Below are 23736 nucleotides of genomic sequence, written 5' to 3'. Positions count from 1 at the left end.
GCTGGCACCTCATTTGCCAGGTCAGAGGCCAATCAACTACTGATCAACTTCGACACCACCATACTGCTTTCACGTAATGCCAAAAGAGTGTGATAAAAGCAAAGTGCGTGAGTCTCAGCTCCAGCTTGAAAGCAATGTAAGAAAACACTTAATTTTAGTGGAGACAAAGGTTTTGAAACTCACAGACATTTCACATCTGCAAACAAAGCTACAAAATCCCCAAAATGTACTATGTCTACCGTGAGTTAAATGCTTAGTCAGATGTCATTATGAGGTGAAATAGATCTTAATGTTGAGTGTGACCTACATCTCATATCACAGATGCTCTCAGGTAAATACTGATCGAGAGAAAAAAAGAAGAGTATACATTCATGCATGTTGTATGCCCATATAGCTTTATCCAAACACATATTTGTATTTTACAGTATATTATTTTGTCGACTTGATATGGTTGAATGCATTTCTTTGTGCCAAGCCACAGGGCTTTGTTTCGTGATGCAACTGCTTTCTTAAAGTTGAAAGGTCCATGCGTCAGTGGAAAACCAACACCAAGTGCAAATGTTCCAACATTTTCTTTGTGACAGATACTTTGTGTGTCTGTGCCCACAAATTGCGAGTATAGGGAGTCTCACACTGAAATGTTAGAGCGATTTCAGAGTTTTGCTCCAGTGTTTCAGACCGGGCAGTCTTGCCCTCTCTAGTCCTTCATATTTCACATCCAAGGGTTTCTGTAGGTTCTAAACTGTAATTCATGTTGATCTGTGAAACTGTCACTTCTAGGAGTTTCGCTCTATGGCGTTATCAAGGGGTAAAGACAAGGCGCAGTGGGCTTTCGTCTTCACAGCTCCTTTGCTGAAGCAGCAACTCAGCAGAGAGCACAGGTGGCGAAACACAGACTTTCGGCAGATGATAAAGACCCAGGGATCCACAATGGGGTTGAGAGCGTAGAAGCGGAAGGCTGTCAAGTTCTCCTTGTCACCACAAAATGGATGAATGGCATTAATAAAGCCTGCAATCTGAAGAAAAGAGAAAGTTATGGTTAGAGGCAGTCCCTGCTGTCCAAATATTTGAATTTGTCGTCATCTAAAAGACTTAAATCAAGTCCTTTTTAAACATTCTCATTGTTTTATAGACATTACCTGGTACCTCCCAAGTACCAAATTTTATGGAAGTGGCTCAGAATTGGAATAATATAAACATCTCAGGATGGAGATAAATCACACAAAGATGTTAACATTCTGTCAATGTCTGACAGGAGAGATGATAGGACTATCTGTCCATAAAGGCAGATGCTGAACGACTAGCATGAGACTGTTGCTCATGACCAAATTAAGAACAAGTTTCATGACAGCAACATCCTTTTTATGGCATGTGTATTTAACGTGCTCTACATGTCGCCTTAACCGGAGTATTTCCAGCAGTAAGGACACACCCATTGTGTGAAACATGCATGAAATGGCAACATCTTATTCTGTGCACACAATGAAAACATTTCTGGATCAGAGTATGTAGAGTGTTGTAGTTTTCTATCCCGACACAAGCAAGACAAAAAGGAGACGGTCTGTCAGTCACTCACATTGCTGCTACATTTTGGAAGTGCTTTACCTTTAAATCTTCCCATTCAAAATAAATCTTGCTTTACTTGTGACTTGCACCCCAGAAGAATGCAGTTGCATGTATAGCAATGCAGCAGGTTTGTCTCTATGAATTGCTCTCCTCTCATAATCAGTCCTCAGCCCTTACAGCTCCTCAGAAATAGTTCCAATAATATTTTGCTCAAGCATTTCTTCTGTCAACGATAATTTTGTGTTTACAGAAGTGTTGTCCAGACACCAACTTTGACTCATTTCCTTATTGATGCTCACTGATGATCTTTGTGAATTTCATCCTTTTTTCTGGGGAACTTTTTAAGATAAAATTAAATAAAATGACAGTAGCCAATAAATCCGAAAACTGCACAAGATCGTGCATTCTGTGAGCTGGATGGAGCGACATCAAACCTGTTTCAAGCTTCTGTAACAGCAAATACAACAGAGTTGTCGGCACTTTGGTGTCAAAACTAGATGACAACACAACTGTATGTTCAATATCAGTGTCAGTTGAGACCGTGGCTCACCTTGTTTAGATGGACCACAGCCCATCTGTCACCATCCGACTCCAATAAAACATGAGCAGCGTGATCACACTTCCAAGTTTAATAACCATCAGGTGTCCTTAACACAGACCTATGCAACGGTACATGGCAAAATCACAACGGATTCTTGCATTGACCTTTAAGGCGTGACAGACTGCAGACAGGTAGCGCAGACAGCAGCAGCTGGCTGCTTACTCATCCTGGGCAGAGAGAGGAGTAGCAGCTGGCCCGAGAAGCTTCTTTGTCACCTCACTCCACTTCTCTATCAACAATTCTCCATTTCCTCCATGAAATATCCAACAAACAATAGCCTAATTAATGACTTGTGCTGATTGAGTGTCTTTGTACATTGTGTAAATGTTTCCCTGTTGCTAGGGCCTGGCCTGAAAACTAATAAGCTTGAGACAATGTGCGAGGGGCCAGAGGGAGCAAGTCCAGAGCCAGGACAAATTAAACTACCGGTGGGATGAGACACAGACCTTACTATGACCTCTGGACTCTCATGAACTGGCCAAACCTCAGGCAAAAGCAGTCGTTCACATGTTGATACAGAGATCAGAAGAGAGTTACAATAAGCAGGAGACAAAAATCAGAAGCTATATGGTTTTCAACAACATCCTACCTCCATCAAGCAGGATGTGGTTGAAACAGCTTGCCTGTCTGTTGTTAAGGTTACATAAAAAGGAAAAGTGTGGACTGGAAAAAAAAAGTTCCAAAAGGTCGGGGATTGCCAGACAAAAACTCTAAAGAGAGGTGTATCTAGATTACAGACTTAAGTAAGCCTTGGGGGAGGTCTGACAAATGCAGTTTCAACAGAGAGGGGAAAGGAGCAAATCTCTAGATGTTGTTGACTTTTTAGGAAGTTATCATATTATTTGAGTTTGTGGGAATTTTCTAAAATTGCACAATTTGTTGGACTTCTGGGAATCTCAAAAACATTTTTTATGATTCAAGTATTTATGGGTGACATTTTTATACAAAGACACACATGGTAGGAACAAACACACCTGCGTGTGCTACCTTGCACAAGATAACATGTTTTTCCTGTAAACTTGTAGATTGCAACAGGGATTCATCAAGAAAACTTTCACATTTTGATTGTTGCCTCACTTACTCCATTCAGAAATACAGCTGGCATCAAATAAAACATCCACCAATTAGTTTGTGAGGAAGGTTCTTCCTTTTAACCCTTTTTTCTAGTTTTAATATGTTAATTTAATCAGGTCAGAAGTTATTAAGCTTGGCTTTAGGGATGTCTAAACTGGTTGCAAGGAAACATTCTTTGGCACTCTCCAATGGAAAACAGTCACTGCTGTGAAGTAACAGTCACATAACTTAAAGAAATACATCTTTTGCAAATGCACTGCTTTGTTTAAATATGATATGCATAAAACAAAGTGGTGTTTTCAGTGCAGTTTAAGTAACCACTGATAATTCTGCTGAGTTGAGGTTGTTATTTTTGTTCCTCTTTTCTTTTTTTTTTTTTCTTAAGGTCTACATTAGAAAGCAGCTATCTTCCTTTTCAATGCTCTCAATTAGCAGAACAATGAATAATAGCAAGTTAACCCTAACTGGTAAGCTGGTTGCACTGACTGCAAAACAGTTGCAGCAATTAATCTTAACCTCTATGTAAGACGTAATGTTTGCGGCACAGCCTGTTTTAATTCAGTGATTTCTAGAGTACAAGTAGACTTTCTTAAAAAGAGCCAGAGCAGCCCTCTCCAGTTTTACATTAGCGAAGCACAAGAAAAAGTGCATCAAATAGATGTTTTAAAGACCCCGAAAATGCATGTGAAAAATACACTCAGAGTTAACAGTGAGAAATACTTTAACTATCTTGACTTTGAACCAAGACACAGGGCTCACCCTGGCGTCAATTTGTTATTTAAAAGTTATCAACCACCTCATTCATCATACAGCGTTGCCAGAAACATTTCAAACAGACATTTACCCTCATAACCTCAGCCATCATCCTCACCATCGCTGTCTCATTTCACATTACCACCCTCACTGGAGCGTCTGCTCCTGCATGGCACCCTGCCTCTTATGGTACTCTCAGCAGACTTTAAGCCCTGCAGAGAGGCAAACAAATCACAAGCCGTCCTCTCCAAGCACTCCAGGCTGTAAGGCCAAAACTGATGACATGTCAGGCTCTCCTTAAACAGGACCATATTAATTCATCAGTGTGTACTCAACAAGCAGGTCTGAGACGGTATACAGTAGAGGAGGATAGTGATAAGGAGAGCAGAGTCATGCAAGTGCAGAAAGCTTTGATAGTTCATGCTATGAGTAGGCCTATGCGTTTAGATGCATGTTGTGCATTCATCTGTCAGGATCTAAAGGGCTGTGCTCGTGCTGAATCAAAGAGAAATTAATCGTTTGCTCATCGTGAAGAGGCTTCCTCAGTTGTAAATGAGAGGCAAAATATATTTGGAAATGAAATAGAAATCCCCTTTAACCTGGTCCAGATAGTTGCAGACTATGTTCCTTAAGTTCAATTGATTGATCAACAAACTATTTCAGTTCATCATTTTTTTCCAAGTACTTCAACATCCTGAAGTGTGAGTGAGCTCATCCACCTGGACCCAGTTTGTCTGATGTAAATGACTCCATCCTGTCAGACACACGTATGATGCTATTTGAGGCTGATGACTGATGCATCTTTCAGGAAACAGACCGCATAATGGGTGTCTATACCCTACAACCCATTACTTTCCATCTTGTGGTCCTGGTAGACTCTTCCTAACTCTCTCTTCCTAATCTTATTTCAGTCTGTGGGATGAGAGGCAGTATGGTGATTACTGGCTATTTGGAGAAGACAGCTTACAGCCGTAAGGAGGGAGAGGAAACCATCATTCATAAGAGCAGAAGAAAACATACATCATTATCATGCTAGTTTGTTAAAGATCAAATGATGTGTCTACTTTTTTCACTTAGAGAAATAAAAAAAATATTACCATAAACTTAATAAAAAATAATAATTCAAACATCCGGCGGAACAGGATAGCATAAACATTGAATAATAGGTTTATGTCCAAATGTTTTTGTCACTTGTTAGTTGGTAACTGTCTAACTTTCCAGGGGGCAGGTGATGTACTAATTCCTTCATGTCTGCAAATAAAGCTGAAGCTGTTGGTTATGAAACCAAAAAAATCTGGTGGTAATGCTGTGTGGTTTTATTCCTACATCTTTGCAGTTCACATACAATACAGTCATCTGATCTGTTGTTTACACAACCTAATTTCCAAGACAGTTGGTATGATGTTTGCGAACAACGCAGATGGTTACCACTTACGAAACTGCAAGTTAAAACTGTACGATGCGAAGAATATAAGCACAACAAAAATGAGGCCAAGTGGAAAAAGTCCTGTGGTTTGAACTTCTGTTTGGAAAGAAATTCCAAACCGCATTCTGCACAAGTGACATTTAAAAAAAAAAACGTGTTGCTAGTATCAAATTCAAAATGAGCACATTTTTTTTTTAACTTTCAACATTTGTCTTGTGTGGGACTAACTTTGGTTTTACAGATGAGACAGATAGGCATGAAAGTGAGGTGATGTTCAGCATATTGGAAGTTTTTGTCACTTTAGAGATTTAGATTCCCATCAGTCATGCAGCTTCCTTCCTTTGAACTTCACGTCTTCACCTTTGCCACATCTTTATAATCTAACACCAATGCCCATCTTTCATTTCTTTTAAACCAGACCAGATCAAACCTGAAGCTATATATATATAGAATATGTCTCTCTTAATGCCATTTGATGATGTTGATCTCTTCTTGAAGCTGAGTTCCTGAATGCAAAGGTTGTGCTGGTGGTGAGTCGTGTAATGCTGAGGTACTATATATTGCAAATACATTGCAAAGGTTAGCTGCATGTGCCAAAACATAAGGGGAATTTCCCATTTCCAAGTTACCATGGATGTGGTTTCTGAGAAAACTTACATTGAGGAAGAATGAGTTGGTGTTCACTGAAAAGATAAAATGATCAAAGAAGGATATCCTTGTATTATTTTGACATATCTTGTTTTGCTGTTAATTTACACTAGTCAAATTGTATGAATGTGTGTGCTGTTTCAGGATCAAGGAAACAGGCTGGTTTAAAGTGACAGCAAATGTTTGTCTTCAGACAAAGTTTCATCTGGGGAATTACCGTCTGAAAGTCCATTAGCGAGTTTCCTCTTTTAAGATCGCTGCAGTCGGTTTCCTTATGCTATTAGACCTTTTCCCAGCACTTTGCAAAATGGATTAGAGAGGGGAGAAAAAAAACAATATAGTCAGCAGAATCACTGTCACTCGGTTTAATCAATAAGTGACCACACCTGAAAAATAGGACGCCAAAAACACATGCTTTTGTATGTAGAACTAAAGGCTTTTGTTTGTAGAGCATGTGTAATTATTGCATTTTTGTTGAGAAGCTGTTGGCGTTGCTTTTAGAACGGATAATGAAACTGTTCACAGAAACAAACGGAAGATGAACACCAAAGACGAAGTGGAAGAAAGTATGAAAATGACGTGGGCTGAAATGTGCCAATGCGTGAAGTAAAAAAAGAGCTTGTCATGTTGCAATATCTGTGGCAACAGCACGTCTGCAGTTCCTACTCACTTCCTCCATGGTGTTTGATGGTGAATTGTTGACATGAAACATGCACTATGAAATTACTTTGAATTACATTCTTAAAGATGTTTGTTAGAAGACTGCGTTTGACAAAAATAACAAATAATTGATCATGTCGAACAGAAAACGATAACTTGAGCTTAAACGTGATTACTGTTGACAGATACATGTGTTTAAATACTGTTCATTTTAAGTTGTGACACACATTCTCTCAGACAGCCACCAGGACTTCATCTTATTTGCCACAGCTGAACATTTTAAACTGCCTCTTTTATTTTCATTGGCAATGAACAGCTTCCACTTAATATAATTGTATTGCACATGGCTCCTATTTTTGTAGGTTTATCTATCATTCCTATCACTAGTGACAAAAATTTGTGAGTTATGAGGATGTGATAACATTTTCCCCCACATTGTTCGTTGGTCAGGCAATCAGATACGCTGGAAATAAATACTTTAAATCCTATAATCTACTAGTCCAGCGTATAGTTGGTTAAACCCCAACCGGTACGCAGCTCTGCAAAATGTAACATATATATTTATCAGTGAAACAAAGTTTTTAAACTCTGTGTATCAGTGAGAATATCACATAAATCACATAAAAACAGCTGGCCAGGATAAGGTGAAAGATTTATCAACAAGTTGTGACTTGTGCCCAGTTCTCCTGACACTTTTGGTTGCTTTTGCTGTTTAAACTAAACAAAGATTATTGAGATCCTTGAATGACACCACATCCCCACATTTCCGATGAAGACAGAAGAATGTTGTCATCGAAAGAGGCAATGAGATACTGCTTATAAGCATAAAATGCTGAGCGACATTTGTCATCAAGACTCAACCACAGACTTCCAACACCTGAGACTCGTAAAGTAAAGCAATAGCATGACACAAAGCATCCAGGAACAGATGCACTGCAGAGGAATTGAATGCAGCCTACTTTGGTCTTCCATTCACTAACTTCCAGGGTCACATTTTGCCCCAGTCGTTCAAAGAAATAAATTTTCAAGTAAATTCAGCTTACAGAAGTACTGTATTACCCACTTCTGTTTCAGTGGTGAAGTCATGTGAGACAGTGAGTTAAGCCTGGCACTTTTAAAGCAGTTTTTCCTGCTGTTCTCTGTATGCGCTGCTGTTCAGAGTTACTGCTCTGCTGTCTGTAAGTCTGCTCACATCATACCAGATGCTTTAATAATGCAAGATATATGTAATTCTGAGCTACCAACGTGGATGATAAATTCAACGTTATTCAAGGACATCATGGTACACCGAGAACGTTCTGATTTACACACAGAGACGACATTTCTAACCTAACCACCATACGTAGGGTCCAGGTGCATCAACTTGGTCATGTGGATTAGCAAAATGATCAAAATCATTGGGATGAATTATATATTCAAAAATATTCTAGATTCTTTTCTTTCAAATTTAAGGAAAGATAAGTGAGTGCATATTATAAGATGTGTCTAATGCGCTGCTGTTACAGTCAAGAAAAATAAATAATTACATAGTTTATGTGAACTGCAGGCCTTTTATTTTGGCCTTACAAGAATGGCGGGTGATAAGAAACAAAAGCCAAATAAATCGGCCATCAGCACATGCTGTCTGACTATGGTTTTTGTTTCATTTGGGGATTTAAGAAACAAACATGATTTAATAATTGTTATTAAGCTAACATGATGTATGCAGAGTTTGGATGATGGTACCCAACAAATGCAGAAACTTGGTTTGCCTTTTACTAACACCAGCCTCTGTGCTGCAGATCTTAATGTTACTATGGGGATTCTAACTTATTTATTTCCATTCACAGCATGGTTAAACATAATTAATTCATGCTCTATGCTGTTAATGTGAATAAAGAACAACAACAAAGTAGTTAATTTTGTGATAAGTATTTGTGAGAGTGGAGTTCTTCTCATGAGCCTCCTGGGACCAGAGATCTGTGAGCCAACTGTTGGACGGGCATCAGCTGGAGATTATCAGCAAAGAGCAATCGAGGCAAACAATAGATAATAACTCAAATGGAAGCCTGCATGAGGGACAGAATGATTGGTAACTTGCCTGTTTATTTTAAGCTAACGGGCAGCTGGTTGTAGCTTCACATATCACACACACACAAAAGTGGCATTAATCTATTTGTCAACAATTGGCAAGACAGCCAAAAAAGCTAAATGTAAACGTAAATGTAAAAAGTGTTTTGGATAAGTGTGGCCCATTTTGAGTCGATTTTGTTAGGAGCTTTTTTCTTCTCCTAATCCATAGACAAATTATCCAAATCAAATTTTTCTAATTTTTTAATGTTGATTTTCTTCCCCATCATTACAAAAGTATCTCTCCAAGCTATGAACACATGCTTTTTTTCTTTTTTTATTAAATCAAATGGTCTGTTAGCCCTATAAATATTCCCTCTACTGAGTTCCAAATACTATAAGTGGCAGATGTTTAAAAATATAAAGCTATTCAAAATGATGGATCTGGGACCACTTGGAATGTATTTTTAGGATGGTGCAAGTCTCTGGGAGCAGAGCAGAGTGACAAAAAACTTCTTCCCATCATATATGGTAAACGTCATTGAGTGTTCACTGGTCCTGAAAATCCCAAGCCACAAAATCTGCCCTGCTGCCTGTTTGCAATTATCTTGTTAAATTTGTTGATTCCCTAGTTGTCTGCATGCTGCTTGAACTCTTTGAAGGAATAAGTCCTTTCATGTGCTGAGGATAAACATTTTGGAAAGATCACAGACGAAAGATAAGAACATCTTTTGCCAAAAAAAAAAAAGTCCAATGTTAAATTCCTTAAAAAAATATAGATTTTCAGAGAAGTGAACACCCAATCCAGTCATAACCCAGAGCGACCACTCATCTAATCTGTTTTTTTTATTGCTGTGAGCCATAACCTAATTGATGCCAGCTGAACTTTATGAGTAAAGAGGGACAGAATATTCATTACTGGCGTGAAAACATTCATACTTCTTTTAATCATCTAATGCTGTGCGTTGGTGAATTCTTGTTGTTTGTGATGACTTTCTCATCTTTTGAACAGATTGCGTTTCTTTTTTGGAATTAAAGAAACAAACGTGACAGAATGATCTTTATATAAAAGCAAAGAGGTCTTGCAGCATGGTAGCGGCAAGATTAGTACGCAGGGTTTGGACGATGGCGCCCAACATATGTAGAAGCTTGCTTTGTCTTTTCGTAACACCAGCCTCTGCTTGTGTTGTAGAACACGCATCAATCTTAAGTATTCTTAAGAATTACAAAGTTTGCAGGTTGGACAAACAAAGAGTCTTCCTTATCATGGTTTTATTGAACCAGGGTGTTAACCGCTTCCCTTTTCATGTGTTCCTCCACAGATGATGACCACATTTTACCTCTTGGTTTGTTTGATGAGAGGGTGTTGTATTGCACTCTAGTGCCTCAGGCCACTTTTATTAGCTCATATATCTCCCGGCACGGCTGCTAAGATGTGTCATATTGTTCTTTTTGTACATTACTTTTCAGGAAGATGTGATTACCAACACTGAGGAGGGTTGGAACAGCTGGATCCAGCTTGGATTCCAGTTCAAAGTGCGAAAAAATTAATCCGCTATTTTAACCTGTGCCGGTTTTTTTCATAGGCATCTCATTGGCCCATAGCTTCAGATTTCAGAGGTTTAACAGAGACCAAAAATCAGAGATAAAAGAGAAGTGACTGATGGACTTAAATTGACTGGATGGACAAAAATGAAAACTTACACTGATTTGCAACTTTGCCCAAGCAAATTTGGCTTCACTTCTTTGTCACGTCTTATTCAAATATTCTTATCTACCGGTACTTCATTGCTGGATCCATCATTTAAGAATACCTGCTTCAACTTGTACTGGGGCACAAGGGGCTGGGACCTGTCTGAGCCAAGACTAGGTGCTTTCAGACTAAACAGCTCTAAAGGATCTCTGATGGTAACAAGGACTGGGAAGCTCCCTGCAGGATATCGTCTTTGTGGAATCTTACTCACGTTGCACTTGGACAAACCTGAGTTAACCCCGAGCCTCGCTGTCATTCCATTCCAGTCTTGTTTTTTTTTTTTACAGGCTAATTTCAAGAGCTGTCTTGTATATGAGCGAAGTTTTACCAATGTTAACATGTTTTCTCATGTGGGTCGGCACAGGTTGCTCCCCTCATGCTGGGAAAGTAACTTCAAAATAGGAGCTATAAATTCATTGATAACAATACTATCAGCTACCATTCCTGTAGTGCAGCCGTAAAAAAAAAAGACTTCCTCCAATAGTTACCAAAAAATGGGGGGGTTGCACTCTGAACAGGCTGCCCATTTATCACAGGGCTACCATCCACAGAAATACAACAGTGCACACTTACACTTTCTGAACCATGATTTGATGCAGGTCTTTGGACTGTGAGAGGAAACTGGTGGACCTGGAAAAACTTCCCAGGTCTTTATTATATTATATATAACTTTCAAATACCAAAAACTCCTTTTCTAAACTATGTTTCGCTCATCCTGAATATGGCTCCCAAATAATTATGTAATTTTTTAGTGTGGTGTAGGTCATGAAATGTTTTTTTTGAAAAGCATAAACAGAGTCTGAACAAATTCTAGACAAACAATAGTAGCCCAATTCCTGTTTTATAAATTATAGATTTTTGAGGTATCCAAATATACCATTATATATCATTAAAACAAATAAATTATTAATAAAATGAAAAGATTATGATTTCAGCATACATTCACATACCATTTTGCACTCCTATAATTTCTTTCTTTCATGTGACCTCTTTGACAATTTAAAGTGACTCAACAAAAGGTTCCCAGCACTATAATTGAGAAACTCTACACTTGGGTGTGGAGCACAGCATACGCAATACTGCATGACCTGTGAAGCAGCTGATGGATAGAAAAATAACTGTTGACACACATGTTGGGCAACCAAAAGACAAACATGGAGAGCATTAAATGATGTGCTAGAGAGGTCAGTGAATGGCAGGAGAAGGATTTGCTGACATTGTTCTTGCAGCAGCTGTCACTAACTGAACTGAACTGAACTGAAGTCCTGATAACGCCTATTACAAATCATATATATATATGTAAAGCACAAATGACACCAGTGTCGTCTTCCCACAAGCACTGAAGACACTGAAGAGATTCTCCAGTGGGACACATGTAGAGAATCTAAATGTCCATACCATTTGCCCCCAATGCTGGCAAAAACCTGTGTAGGGTTTAAGTGAACGTTATCACAATAGAGTCATAAACTAGTCTTAACCTCTTGTAATAAATAGAAACGTTACAGGCTACTCTACAACTAATCAATAATTATGGTGGAGGACTTTTAAAAGAAGAATAAGAATATGAACATGCAAAGAAAGGAACGTTTTAAAATACTTTGTGTTTCAAGGAATTCAAATGCGTTCTAAATATGTTTAGCGTATATGTGGGTTTAAAAAGAAGAGTTTCTAGCCGTTTTTTAAGAGAGATCACCAAGTCCACAGATCTCAGGCTCAGCGCGAGAGAGTACCAGAGTCTGGGGTCAGTTGCAAAAGCTCTGTCTCCTTTAGTTCTCAGCCTTGTATGATGTACAGCCAACAGGCCCAGATCACTTGACCTCAGGGCCCTGCTGGGACGTATTGATGTAAAAGTCCTCTGATGTACGCTGGCGCTTCTCCATTCAGAGCTCTAAAAGTCAAAACCAGTATCTTAGTGGACTCTGAAGTTGATGGGGAGCCAGTGCAACTGAATTTGCAACGGTGTGACATGTCAGTACTTAGAGGACTTAGCAAGAAGCCTTGCAGCAGCGCTCTGAACAACCTGCAGACTTCCAGAAAAGTTTTTGCTTGGACAAGTGAACAAAGAATTTCCATAATCCAGAAATGATGAAATAAATGCATGAAAAACAATTTCCAGCTCAAGGCGTGACACAATTCACCTCTTGAGTTACCTCAAGTTAGCTCTTGAATTTCATGCAAATAAGATTATCTCTGAGATGAAGTTCTGCATTATGTCTTGCTACAGTGGCGTCCACCAGTAGGTGCCAATAGGAAAGACTGGCACCGTTTGCTCTGGCTCTCTTGCAGACACGTTCCAGCTAACTCGGTAGTAAAATCTGTACCCTGTCGAGACAGTATGCCAATGTTGTTCATCTTCTGGAGCATTTAGATACAGCTCCATATGTTCCTCTGTTGGCTTTTATGCTGCCCTCCACTCGCTCATCACTAATATGTATGTGTATTTTGTTGATATAAGCAAAAAAAAAAGTCAAAATGGAGACTCATCGACCATCCTTGTCATGCTGTAATCAACACCAAACAAAACTAAACTACAGTATATGGTCTTTTGAACAGCTGCTAAGAATGAGACACTTCCTTCATTATAGAGCATGAGCATCAAAGCAGATGATTTATTGATTGGAGATTATTCCTGGCTGATTGATATTGAAAAGAAAGAGAATTAAACCTAATTCCATTTTCCAAAATCAATATCAATACAATTTTTCTTCTTCTTCTTTTTCTTTTTTTAAAGTCTCCCTGGTTTCACCACCTCAGCATTGTTTTCAGAGTGCAACTACAGAGACAAAATGTAGTAAGCAGTCTGCATGGAAGTAAATGGAGATCACTGAAAGGACAGAATAAAATTCATTATACAGGAAATGACTAACACCAAAAAGGGCTACGTTTACTGTTTTATGCCTGGATGTTTTCTCTTACTGAGAACTATCTGCAGGGGCCTGAATGATGAAATGGGGTTAGTGGCTTAGTGAGGTAGCTTTGGGTTCAACCCTGGGTTTTCAGTGTTTCAAATGTCCACTCCTTTAAGGGCATGTAACCATGGCAACTTATTCTTAAATCTCTAACCTGCAACACAGGCAAAAGCACCAACTTCCAGCCAGTCAATTCTCTTGGAAAATGAACAGTTAGTCTTTTCTCTACTCCATTTCTCTCAAAGTGTAATCGTCGTCTCTCCCTGACAATCACCTACATTAGAGCTCAGCAGAGGGAATTATTACAGCATGTATTCTGAGACTAATTACACAAAACTTGTTCCTGTTGACTTGTTAAGATTTGTAACTAGGGTCAATTCCTTTCTTACATTAAAATCATCACTGAACTATTAGTATATTGTGTAATAACATGATCAATTTGGATCAAATCACGTGTCTACATTCATATTCACATCATACACAGCAAGTTTGTAGCTAATATCACGATAGTGCTTAGCACGATCTTGACTGTTAGTACAGGCGCCAGGAGGCCTCAGCTCTGTGAACGATCTAAGCATCTTTCAGCTCATTGTTTCGGTTGTCTGGCCTTCCACTAATATCACAGCCTAACTTCAGCTGCAGATGGTTATTTCTCAGCAATACAACAAAACAAAACAAAGAAAAATCTAAAGACTTGCTTTAAATGACTTTCCTGACATCAGTCACACAAAAAAAGAAATTAAAAAAAAAAATCGAAACCAGAATAGTTGATAATAACTGCAGTGTGTGGGTAGTAGTGACACATAGCTGCCTATATTATAATAGAAATCAACTTAACATTTTTCATATGGCCTTCCTGTGGTGATTACTACTGGGTAAACTACTAAGGAGAGTGATCAATTTTACCCTAACAACTTATGTCTGAACAATACGGTCCCTTTCAGCCAGCAGAACTTTAAAGCCGTTTCAGCAGGAGATCCTTCAACCAGGAAGAGCAAATGTAGTTGCCAGAGACACAACTTTAAATAAACGTGCAGCTCCATAATCATTTGATGCGTAAACAAGCAACTGTGTTTATAGCTTGTTTTTTTGGCAGAGAATGGAGTTGGATTTATTTGATCAAGCAAGCATGCAGGCTCAATTAAACAAATAACCCAATCATTTCTTGAATGTTTTTACATTTGGATGTCTTAAAATACATCACGAGACCACTGAATATGCTGCTGTGTTTTCAGTTACTGAGCAACTCTCCAGCTCTATCTTTACACTTAAAAATTCTCTTCCCTACTGATCATCTCTTGTTCAGCACCCACATACTTCTAATACGAATTAAAAAGGTTCGACGTCTTCACTTCATTCCCCTGAGAGTCATCGCTGATTCTAACTGTTGTCCACTTTTTCTGGTGGGGCTCACATCAGGTGAAATGTGAGGTCAAACCAAGATAACATGAACAACAACATCAGCGAGCATGCAACTTGGTGACAAGTGAAATAGGAGGACGCGTGCACATGCACACGAACGCGTAGACATGTATTCAGGATTAAGCATCCATCCACTAAGAAAGCGAACCTTCATTGTTCCTTTCACAAAGCAAGCTGCTGATTGAAGAGCATCATCTTTCGTTTGGAAGCCTGGCTGAGGGTTTAAATCCCAGCAGCACCTGGAGCACAAAAACGCTTTGCAACACAAAGCACTCAGAGTATGTGAGTCTTTCCATCTCTACCTGTACCACTCCCATGCAGTTATTGGATACCTCATGCAAACTCATGCAAAGGTCATGCTATACTACAGCGACATGACAGAGGGTGATTTCCATTGTGCTTGCTTGCCTGAGATCTAAAATGAGTTATTTGTCCCCATTATTGAGGATGTTTCAATCCCTAGAATACATCGAGGTGGCGCTGAGAAGGAAGACACCCTGAGGATGCAGTGGACCACCAGCTGATCGGATGGGACAGCAAAAACTGTTCACTGCTTTATGTTTCACGCATTAGGAAATGACATCAGTGGTTCGAAGTCTTTGAGTTCTTGTTCGTAAAGCATGCTGAATTAATTATCTCAAGTGGGGTGAAGTGATTGGCTTGTTTGGGGGATTTTCTGTCTGAATAATAACGGAAAAATCACTCAAATGTTAAATTGGGGTGATTGAAGTCTTGATGTGAATCTGGATCCTGATCCAGGAATTCTTTCTTTTCTGTTTTTTCCCCCCATTCAGCCCTGGCCAAGGTATGCAGTCTTGGACTGCTCTTGTTTTGAAAACAGTGTGTGCGTGTTTGCTCTTTCATCAGAAAGGTTATTCTCTTTGTTTAATTTCAGAGCAAAATTAATCTTGGCTCCCTCTGAGAAAATATACAACTACAATCTAACATGTAGCCAGAGTTGCAGTTAGTACCCACCATGAGCCTGAAAGGAACAAGTTGACCCCACCTGCAGTCTTTCAGAAAACATTTAGGCTTCAGGTTTTATGCTGAATATACGCGTTTATATCTCTGGCTCATGTGATCTTTTTTAAATTTTCTAGTAATCAAATGCTTTTTGAGTCCCTTTTTTAAAAATCCGTGACACTTTTTGACTTTTTTTTGACTGATTCTGACAATCTGGGTTAGTGCTGGACCGGCAGTCAACTGTTCTGGTTTCTGAAGAACTCTGCTCAAAATGACTGGACAGCGGTGGGAGGTCTCGCGGTCTGTTTAACTCCATCAAACAATATTTCCATATTCCCTTGCAAAAAGCCCCCATATATACCTTCTCCCCTTGCAGGCGAGACAATGATTTCAGTCTTACTAGATTTTTGCAGATTTGGGGAAGTCCCCTCTTCATCCACACAGATTTGTTTGCTTTGGATCCAGTTGGATGTGAGATGGATGTGTCTGAAATGATATAATCCAGACTTGAGAGTTTCTTCCTGTTTAGGAACCACTGTAATGACGATTTAGTCGTTGGTTTTCTGGTTGACGGGGAAACAAACACTCAATTGTATGAATATTGAGAAGCGGGATCTTATCTAGTTTTTGGTCTTCATGTGATGATGTCTAAGAGTTCAGGAACAGTTACGTTTTCTAAACTTTAGCTTTAATATGGTTTTAATTATCTTTTCTTGGTGTGGTTTTATCCGATTTTTGCCCAGAAAGCTCAGATTTAAAAGATGCTGCCCTGACTCCTGGATGCCGTGTGACCATAAATATGTCAAAGCGGCTTTCTGTTACTCATCTTCTTCCCAGCAATCATTCCTCTGGCCCAGTTTACTCTGAGCTATTGAATTTTGATCTTTTTTTTTTTTTATCCAAATAACAGAACAAACTGTTCTCTAATGATCCTCTGACTTTTTTTTCTTTGTACTGCATTTTCATCTGGTAGCCACAAAAGGAAAACAATTCAAATGTTTTGTCTCAAAGTCACTGATGCAGTTACTGTCCAATGTTTTAGGCATAGACATCGGATATGTGATCTTAATTTTCCTTTATTGAACTCTGTGACAAAAAAGTTAATCCAAATGCCCTCCTTTGACCACCAGGAACAAAGGTCTCAGTATAACTGTTGTGTCTCTTCTGCCTGAACACAGGGATGCACAATATGGTATGTGCGTCTTCCTGATTCCGTAGGGAAGACTCACGTCAAGTGAACATGAATGTAGATGACAAAATTTAAATCATTCAACATACTTGGCATCCATTTTCATTTAATTTCATTTTAATTCTTAAGAAAATAGATTTTAACAGCTTGTTCACAGGAAACAATCCAAATCATTCAAACCCCTAGAGAAGTAGCTTGCTCTTAACTTGATTTAGTTATTACACATTAGTGATCACACATAAGGTTGAGTTTGTTTTTGGAACAGCATTGATAACGCAAGTACTTCGCTAACACAAAACACTTGCAAAGTGTGATTATAGCATATGAGTGGTGGAATGCATCTTTTCACTGGCTACAGCACACCAACAGTGCATGTGAGTCACAAGAAAAATAAGATGGTGTGCTTTAGTTTAGGAGGTGGTTGCGTCTTCAGTTTTTGGACCCAGAACAACCCTGTGAAACTTTAAACTTTCCTGTACCACGTACAGGATAAAGTTACCTAGGAACTGCATGTACAGGCAAAATAAATAAAGATGCCAGAGCCAGTATACTGTTTTTCAGAAAAACTCAATACGAATCTTTTCTGCCTAAAAGAGACGTGCACAACTATCCATTTAAATCAATTCAGGGTTGACTTCTACACTAACACACACACATACACAGATTTATAATAAAACTCTACTCTTACAGTCAGATCCAACGGTGTGCTTAAATTCCTTCGTAAAAGATGCTGGGTATATATTGACATGCTGTAGCACGTTTTAAGAGTCCAATTTGTAAGGTGTACACTCCTTGTTCATAGATGTCAAATCAAAGTAGATTTATTCAACCTACCTTGCCATTTCGCCTCATATAACGTCAGCACCAATGAGGGTTTATTCAAGAAGAGCCAGGAACCAAAAGCCAATTGGCAAGCCTTTGGGTCGAAAAGATCATGGGGAAGATGGAAAAGACTGAAGACGTGTATTATTTGATGACAAAAAGTGAGTTGACAAGAGACGGCAAACAGCTTGTTAATGCACCACTGCTGCTTTGACTGAGCTCTGGCACAAAGATAGAACTGAGACTGATATATATAAAAAAAGTTATTTGGACCCTGAACTACAAGGTAGAAAAGGCTGTTAATTCCTCACATCTTTCCGTGATATTTATTTTCATTATTCACCACTCTTTTCTGCAACTTTAGTATCTCTTCAAGACCTGCAAGTTCCACTTGTGTGGAGTCAAGACTTTTTCATATATAATTTCTACATTAAAGTAAGGGTTATAAGTAACTACTCTGATGTTGCTGTCTGCTTAAGTTGAAGAAAAAAAGAAAACGCAACGAAAAGTCAGTTTTTATAAATGAGGCCCTTGATTTCTGTGGTACATACGCACCACCTATTGATTATAGTGGAATTGTTGTGTTGGAACTGTTAGTCTGTAAATGGTACAGACTCAGTGTAGCAGAAACCTCACTACAGCTGCTATTCCTATTCATGGCGGATAGTATTTATGGATCTTTGTTTCACTTCCTGGCGTCCCACCTCTCACACACCAGTCAATATATGTCGGCTGACTAAGACTCGTATATGGTTACCAACACAAATCGAAACCTTTTACGATTACGTCAAAGCACCACTGCTGCCGAGGCTTAAAGCTACTAAGCAACCTTTAGAAAAAAACAAACAAACAAAGAAAACTGCAATATTATTTTTCAAAGTTACTCTTTTGGGTTAATCTAGACCTAAAACTACTAGTCTTGCAAATAGGCTGTGGAGCACTATCGATTAAGACCAACACATGGTCCCTGGGCAGCTTTTTGGTTCCCATGGTAACGTTAAGGGGGAGTTGAGGGTTGGGGGGACAAAGGGAGATTTCCTGTTTTTGTTGTTATGTTTTGGGTTTTTTTCACAGCATTTATCAGCAGAGCTCTAACTCGTGATATTTCATTTACAGTCATAAAAAGCTCACATCTACCATGTTTGTTTTTTGGTTCAAAGACTGTAAATGATCTCTCTGTTTAAAGATGGCAGTGTGACCTTACATACTTAATGTTGTTCAAATTGTGTTTGTTCGTACTCTGAGAAGAAACTCTAATCAATGTCTTGCAACTGTAGATGGATTTTTAAAATATGCAATTGTTTTCCCAAATGCCTCTGACGATACATTTCAAAGCATGCGTCAACCGCTCCAATGCGAGCAAATCCTGACAGACCAGGGCACGTGCCATGCTGCATGAAAGAAATCACGGTGATAAAACGTGCCCCGTCCACATATATTTTTCAGCTTCTGTAAATGCGCAGTTTGCACTGTAGTTTCTAATCACTAAGAGGCAATATGGGATCAGCTGTAAACTCTGGCAGGCCTGGGAAGCTTGTATGATTTATGAAATGCATAATACACACACAAACACGCCCCCCCCATCAACCACAGCAAGAAATAATTAAACTTTTCTGAGAAATGTCCTCTCCTCTGATGATATTTAACCACTTTCCTGACCACAACACAACATGTGCAACCTTCACCCTTTTGAAAATTGAAAAAATGTTTCTCAACCACTGCAAACAACCACACCTGAGAAGTGTAGAGAAGCAAATATAAGAATGAGAAACTTGATCTGTAAATCCAAACACTAGAAATATCATTCATGACTTTGAGCCGAGGAACACTGAAAATAATGAATGTTTCCTCATCCCAAGAAAAAAAAAGTTGCATGTTTTTCTTCACCACCAACATCGCCCCGGCTGATGGGTTCAAACTGCAGACAGATCCCATTCTTCAGAGAAGAAAACACTGTTCCCCAAGGTAAACTCAGTTACATAAAAGCACTTTGAGTCTATAAAAACCAACCGAAACATATGGCGGAGGGTTTTGTTTGCCATGTCGTTACTGTGTGCAGCTTAAGCAAAAATGAATTATTAGATTTGGCTGGTATACCTCTGTATGTGAGAGCAATAACTTGCAAGCAAAAGTTAAATATAAGCAGCAATTTATTTTCACTGCAATAAACAGTTTTTTTTTGTTTCGTTTCTTTTTTTCTTTAATTTTGCAGACATCTGTTGTGCCGCCAGACAAACCAAACGGGGTTAATCATGAGCCCACATCTGTCTGGAACTATGTTAAGTTTGCTTATATGCACTCCCATGCTTCACCATGAACGTCTCAGCTAATTTAGTTATAACCACAAAGTAGTACATGAGCAAACAAGCACACAAACATCAAATGATGCAACACATTAATTTTTCACAGCTCAGTAACATGATCTTAAATTATTCCAAACAGCATAGTACAGGAATTGGACTTGCTATTCTAGACTGATTACTAAACAGAGGACGTGCATAATTTAATCTGACACCTAAAATAAATAAAGATTTCATTTTCCATTCACTTTACAAGGGTCTCACATTCGCTCCTGCAAGTTTTCTAACCTTTGTTTTTAAACTGTCACATGGACGCCCCACAGCCCTGTACAAGAACAGAGAACATATATGAGAAAACTGGAGTTTCCTGAAGTCTTAAATTAGTAATATGACAAAAGCAAGAACAAGACCTGTACTTTCCCCCATGGCACTCTCAACTGCAATTCAGGTCAAATGCCACTGCGTGCACTAAAGGTTAGTCACATGTTCAGGTGCTGTGCTGCCACAAACCAACCAAATGCAGACAATGAGTAGATGGTGAGCAGTAACAACATGTACAAACACTTGTTACTGCTTCTTGTAAACTGCTTCATCATCAGAGCTGTGAGGGGGGGGGGGGGGGGGGGGGGGAGACTGACACGTGTAAGTCAATTCAAGAACGCCTCAATAAAATAACTCACACTCATCACATCCTCCCAGATTACACATTCCTGGATACCTGGCTAATGTTTAGGGTCACAGACAAGCTGGCATAAGAACCATGCCAAAAAGACTTCTGCCCCTGGGGAAAGGCAGAGCCAGACCAGTCCTCCAGGGCTGTCAGGTTAGGCACATTCCTCTTAAATTAGAACAAATCAGACGCAAAGTAGACAATGCACTATGCACACACACACACACGCAGTGACTGTATGCCATGTGTGATGAAGGTTGCGCTGTAAGACACACCTATAAGTTGAGCCTGCAGAGCACAGCACCACTGTTAAGGAGACTTAGATACACAAACAAGCACATACCACAGACACCAAAACATTAACGGTCGCCACGCCTGCTGAGCTTTTTGTTTACAAGTAGCGATTACAGAATAAGGGAAAGGAATTCATTTATTCATCTGTATTCATATGTCCCCATGGGGTCCCCAGGGGACCTTAATGATTAAATAAACCCGCTCCTGGTAACCATGTTGTAAATACACATACCCTAAACCACTCTCTTGTTAGAAGATTAATAGAGCTAAAATCAGAGTGAAAAATTTTCTCTTGAGCTTGTTGGGTGTATCTGGTTCATGTTTTAACCACTGAAAAATGACACATCAGGGTGTCATTTCTTTCCGAGTGTAAAATGTAATGTACTCAAAGGCTAGTGACATGTCATGATTCAGATCTTAAAAGTGAGATCAACTTAAATAAAACCAAATGTGAACTCACAGTCAGCGGCAGGGAGCACACAACAAAGATGACAGTGATGAGTGCCAGCAGCACCAGGTGGTCGATCTCCTCTTCCCCCTGTCCAAACCAGGCCAGATTCAGCTTCCTCTTTCTCCCCGTGGACACCACCGAGCCACGACGGATCATCTGGCTCCGGTGCATTTGGCACAGGCTGACAATCACAGAGCCATTGCACACAAACACAGCGAAGATCAGCAGCGCCGTGAGGGTGGAGTAGGACAGAGAGAAGGCCAGCACGTAGCTGGCGTTGTCATCCCCTGTCGCATCCATGTCAATGAAGCACCATGTCCCAGGGCAGTATTGTCTGAATTTGCCATAACCGACGAACGGTAAGAGGCAAAAGGCCAGAGAAAAGAGGTAAATAAAAAGAAGAGTGAATTTGGCAAACCTGCAGCGGATGTGCACAGAGTAAAAGTAAGGGTGGCTGATGGCCAGGCAGCGTTCCACAGCCATGGCGCACAGAATGAGCGTGGATGTCAGGCCGAAGAAAATCATGGCAAAGCCAAAGAGCTTGCACAGTGTGTCACCACCGAGCTTCGTCAGGGACATTTTATTGGCGTAGCAGATGAACACAGGCGGGCTGAGGAGGCATGTGCCCAGCAGGTCTGTGAGAGCCAGGCCAGTCACCAGGATGCAGAAGACAGAGGACCTGGACTGGTGCTCCTTCTGGTGTACTCCAAGGATGAGGAGAGCCAGGAGGTTCCCCACCACCCCAGCCAAAAACATGATGATGCTCGTTGTTGGGTTGCCATCGCGAGCCACAATGCAGGTGGCATTATGACATGTGTCGTTTAGTAGTACGCTCCTGTTCATGTTTGTCTTTCTCAGGGAGAATAGGGGTGTTGCCGATCAGAGAAGAATCAATAAAGAATTTCCAGACAACAAAAGAAGATCATCTTCTGTGGAGACCATCATTTGGCAACACACACAGCAGGGATGTATAGCGAAACCCATAATGCTGCTTTGACTTAAAGCATGACTCAAAGATCGCCTTTCCTCTCCTGTTTCCTGCAGTTCTGAAATCGCTCTGTGGAATTACAACAGAAGAATTAAATAGTATCCTCGAAGTGTTCAGGTACAGAACTGAATAAAGTTATCATTACAGAGTAGCACCACATTGATATGTTGCCAGTCTCTTTGTTTTGAATTGCTTTTTCATGTGTTAGTGACAAATAATCACCCACCTTTCACTGGATCAGACACCAACACTTGATAAACAGCAGTTCCAGCTTCCTCTTCTGCTTGCTCTTCTTCTTTCTATTTCAGGGACTCTCGGTTAGTAGAAGATGAGGCGCTTCTCGCGCAATTTTTTCAGAAACGGAGTTTAAAACTACCGCTGCAGGTAACGTGCCGGCAGCCACATGTGATTCCACGGACGGAGAACGAGACTGTCCCGGCGTCACATTTCTTTCTCAAACTTTCTGTCTCTCTGTGCACCTCCCATTCTGTTTCGGATCGATGCTGAAGTCCCACCCACAATTCTAGTGCCAGAGAAAGGAGCGAAAAAATAGAGCGCAAAAACATGAATAATTGAAATGGAAACAGAAGTGAAGCGGATTCTGTCCCCGTCTCTGACACCTAATTTCATCATCCTTTTTCTGTTTTTTTTTCCCTGGATATAGTACCTGTTTGTTTTTGTGAAAGAAAAAAATTCCCTAATATACTGCTATATCTAACCGAAAGATCAGATTTGATCTTGTTTTGATTGTATACGTGAAATAAATCTCTTTGCTCAAAATTGGTTCGTTTCCCGTGTAAGCTCAAAGAAGAAGAAAAAAAAAAGCACAAGCAATTAGTCTTTTGAGTGTTTTGTTTGGAAGCTGTATTTTGTTTCAAAAGAAAGTTGTGTTTTCTTAAAAAAATATAAGCTAATTTGTCTTTAATGTCGCTTTTCCCTCATCCTGACTGAGAGGGGAAGCAATGCACATGAGTGAAAGCAAATGCCTTGTAAGCTGCTTTTTCCTCTTATTTCTGTTGCACTAGTTCAGTTCTTATTTTTGGAACCTGCACTGGTTTTTTGGGTAATCTTTTGTGAATCACCCACATGAACTATGAGGCACGTCCTCCAACTGAGTGTGAGACAGTATGTTTGCTAGCTTTGATTCACGTTTTCCAGCACTCTGTGGGCAGTATTACATATTTTAAGACAAGGTTAT

The 23736-nt window shown here is 39.7% G+C and overlaps 1 protein-coding gene across 1 annotated transcript; it reads right to left on the bottom strand.

Annotated features, from left to right (window-relative positions):
• Positions 1–218: 218 nt before the first annotated feature.
• ptgir (prostaglandin I2 receptor) lies at positions 219–22642 on the bottom strand. Its single transcript, XM_072392424.1, has 2 exons — positions 21560–22642; positions 219–1016 (listed from the first exon to the last, which is right to left on the bottom strand). The coding sequence occupies exons 1-2, from the start codon at positions 22391–22393 to the stop codon at positions 777–779; spliced, it is 1074 nt and encodes a 357-aa protein (XP_072248525.1). The 5' UTR covers positions 22394–22642; the 3' UTR covers positions 219–776.
• Between the last annotated feature and the right edge of the window lie 1094 nt (positions 22643–23736).

This window comes from Leuresthes tenuis, unplaced genomic scaffold (genome assembly GCF_036924035.1).
Source record: "Leuresthes tenuis unplaced genomic scaffold, fLeuTen1.0.hap1 SCAF_9, whole genome shotgun sequence".
Lineage (NCBI taxonomy): Eukaryota > Metazoa > Chordata > Actinopteri > Atheriniformes > Atherinopsidae > Leuresthes > Leuresthes tenuis.
The sequence above is the reverse complement of the archived record's forward strand: the minus strand, read 5'-3'. Positions and strand labels throughout refer to the sequence as shown.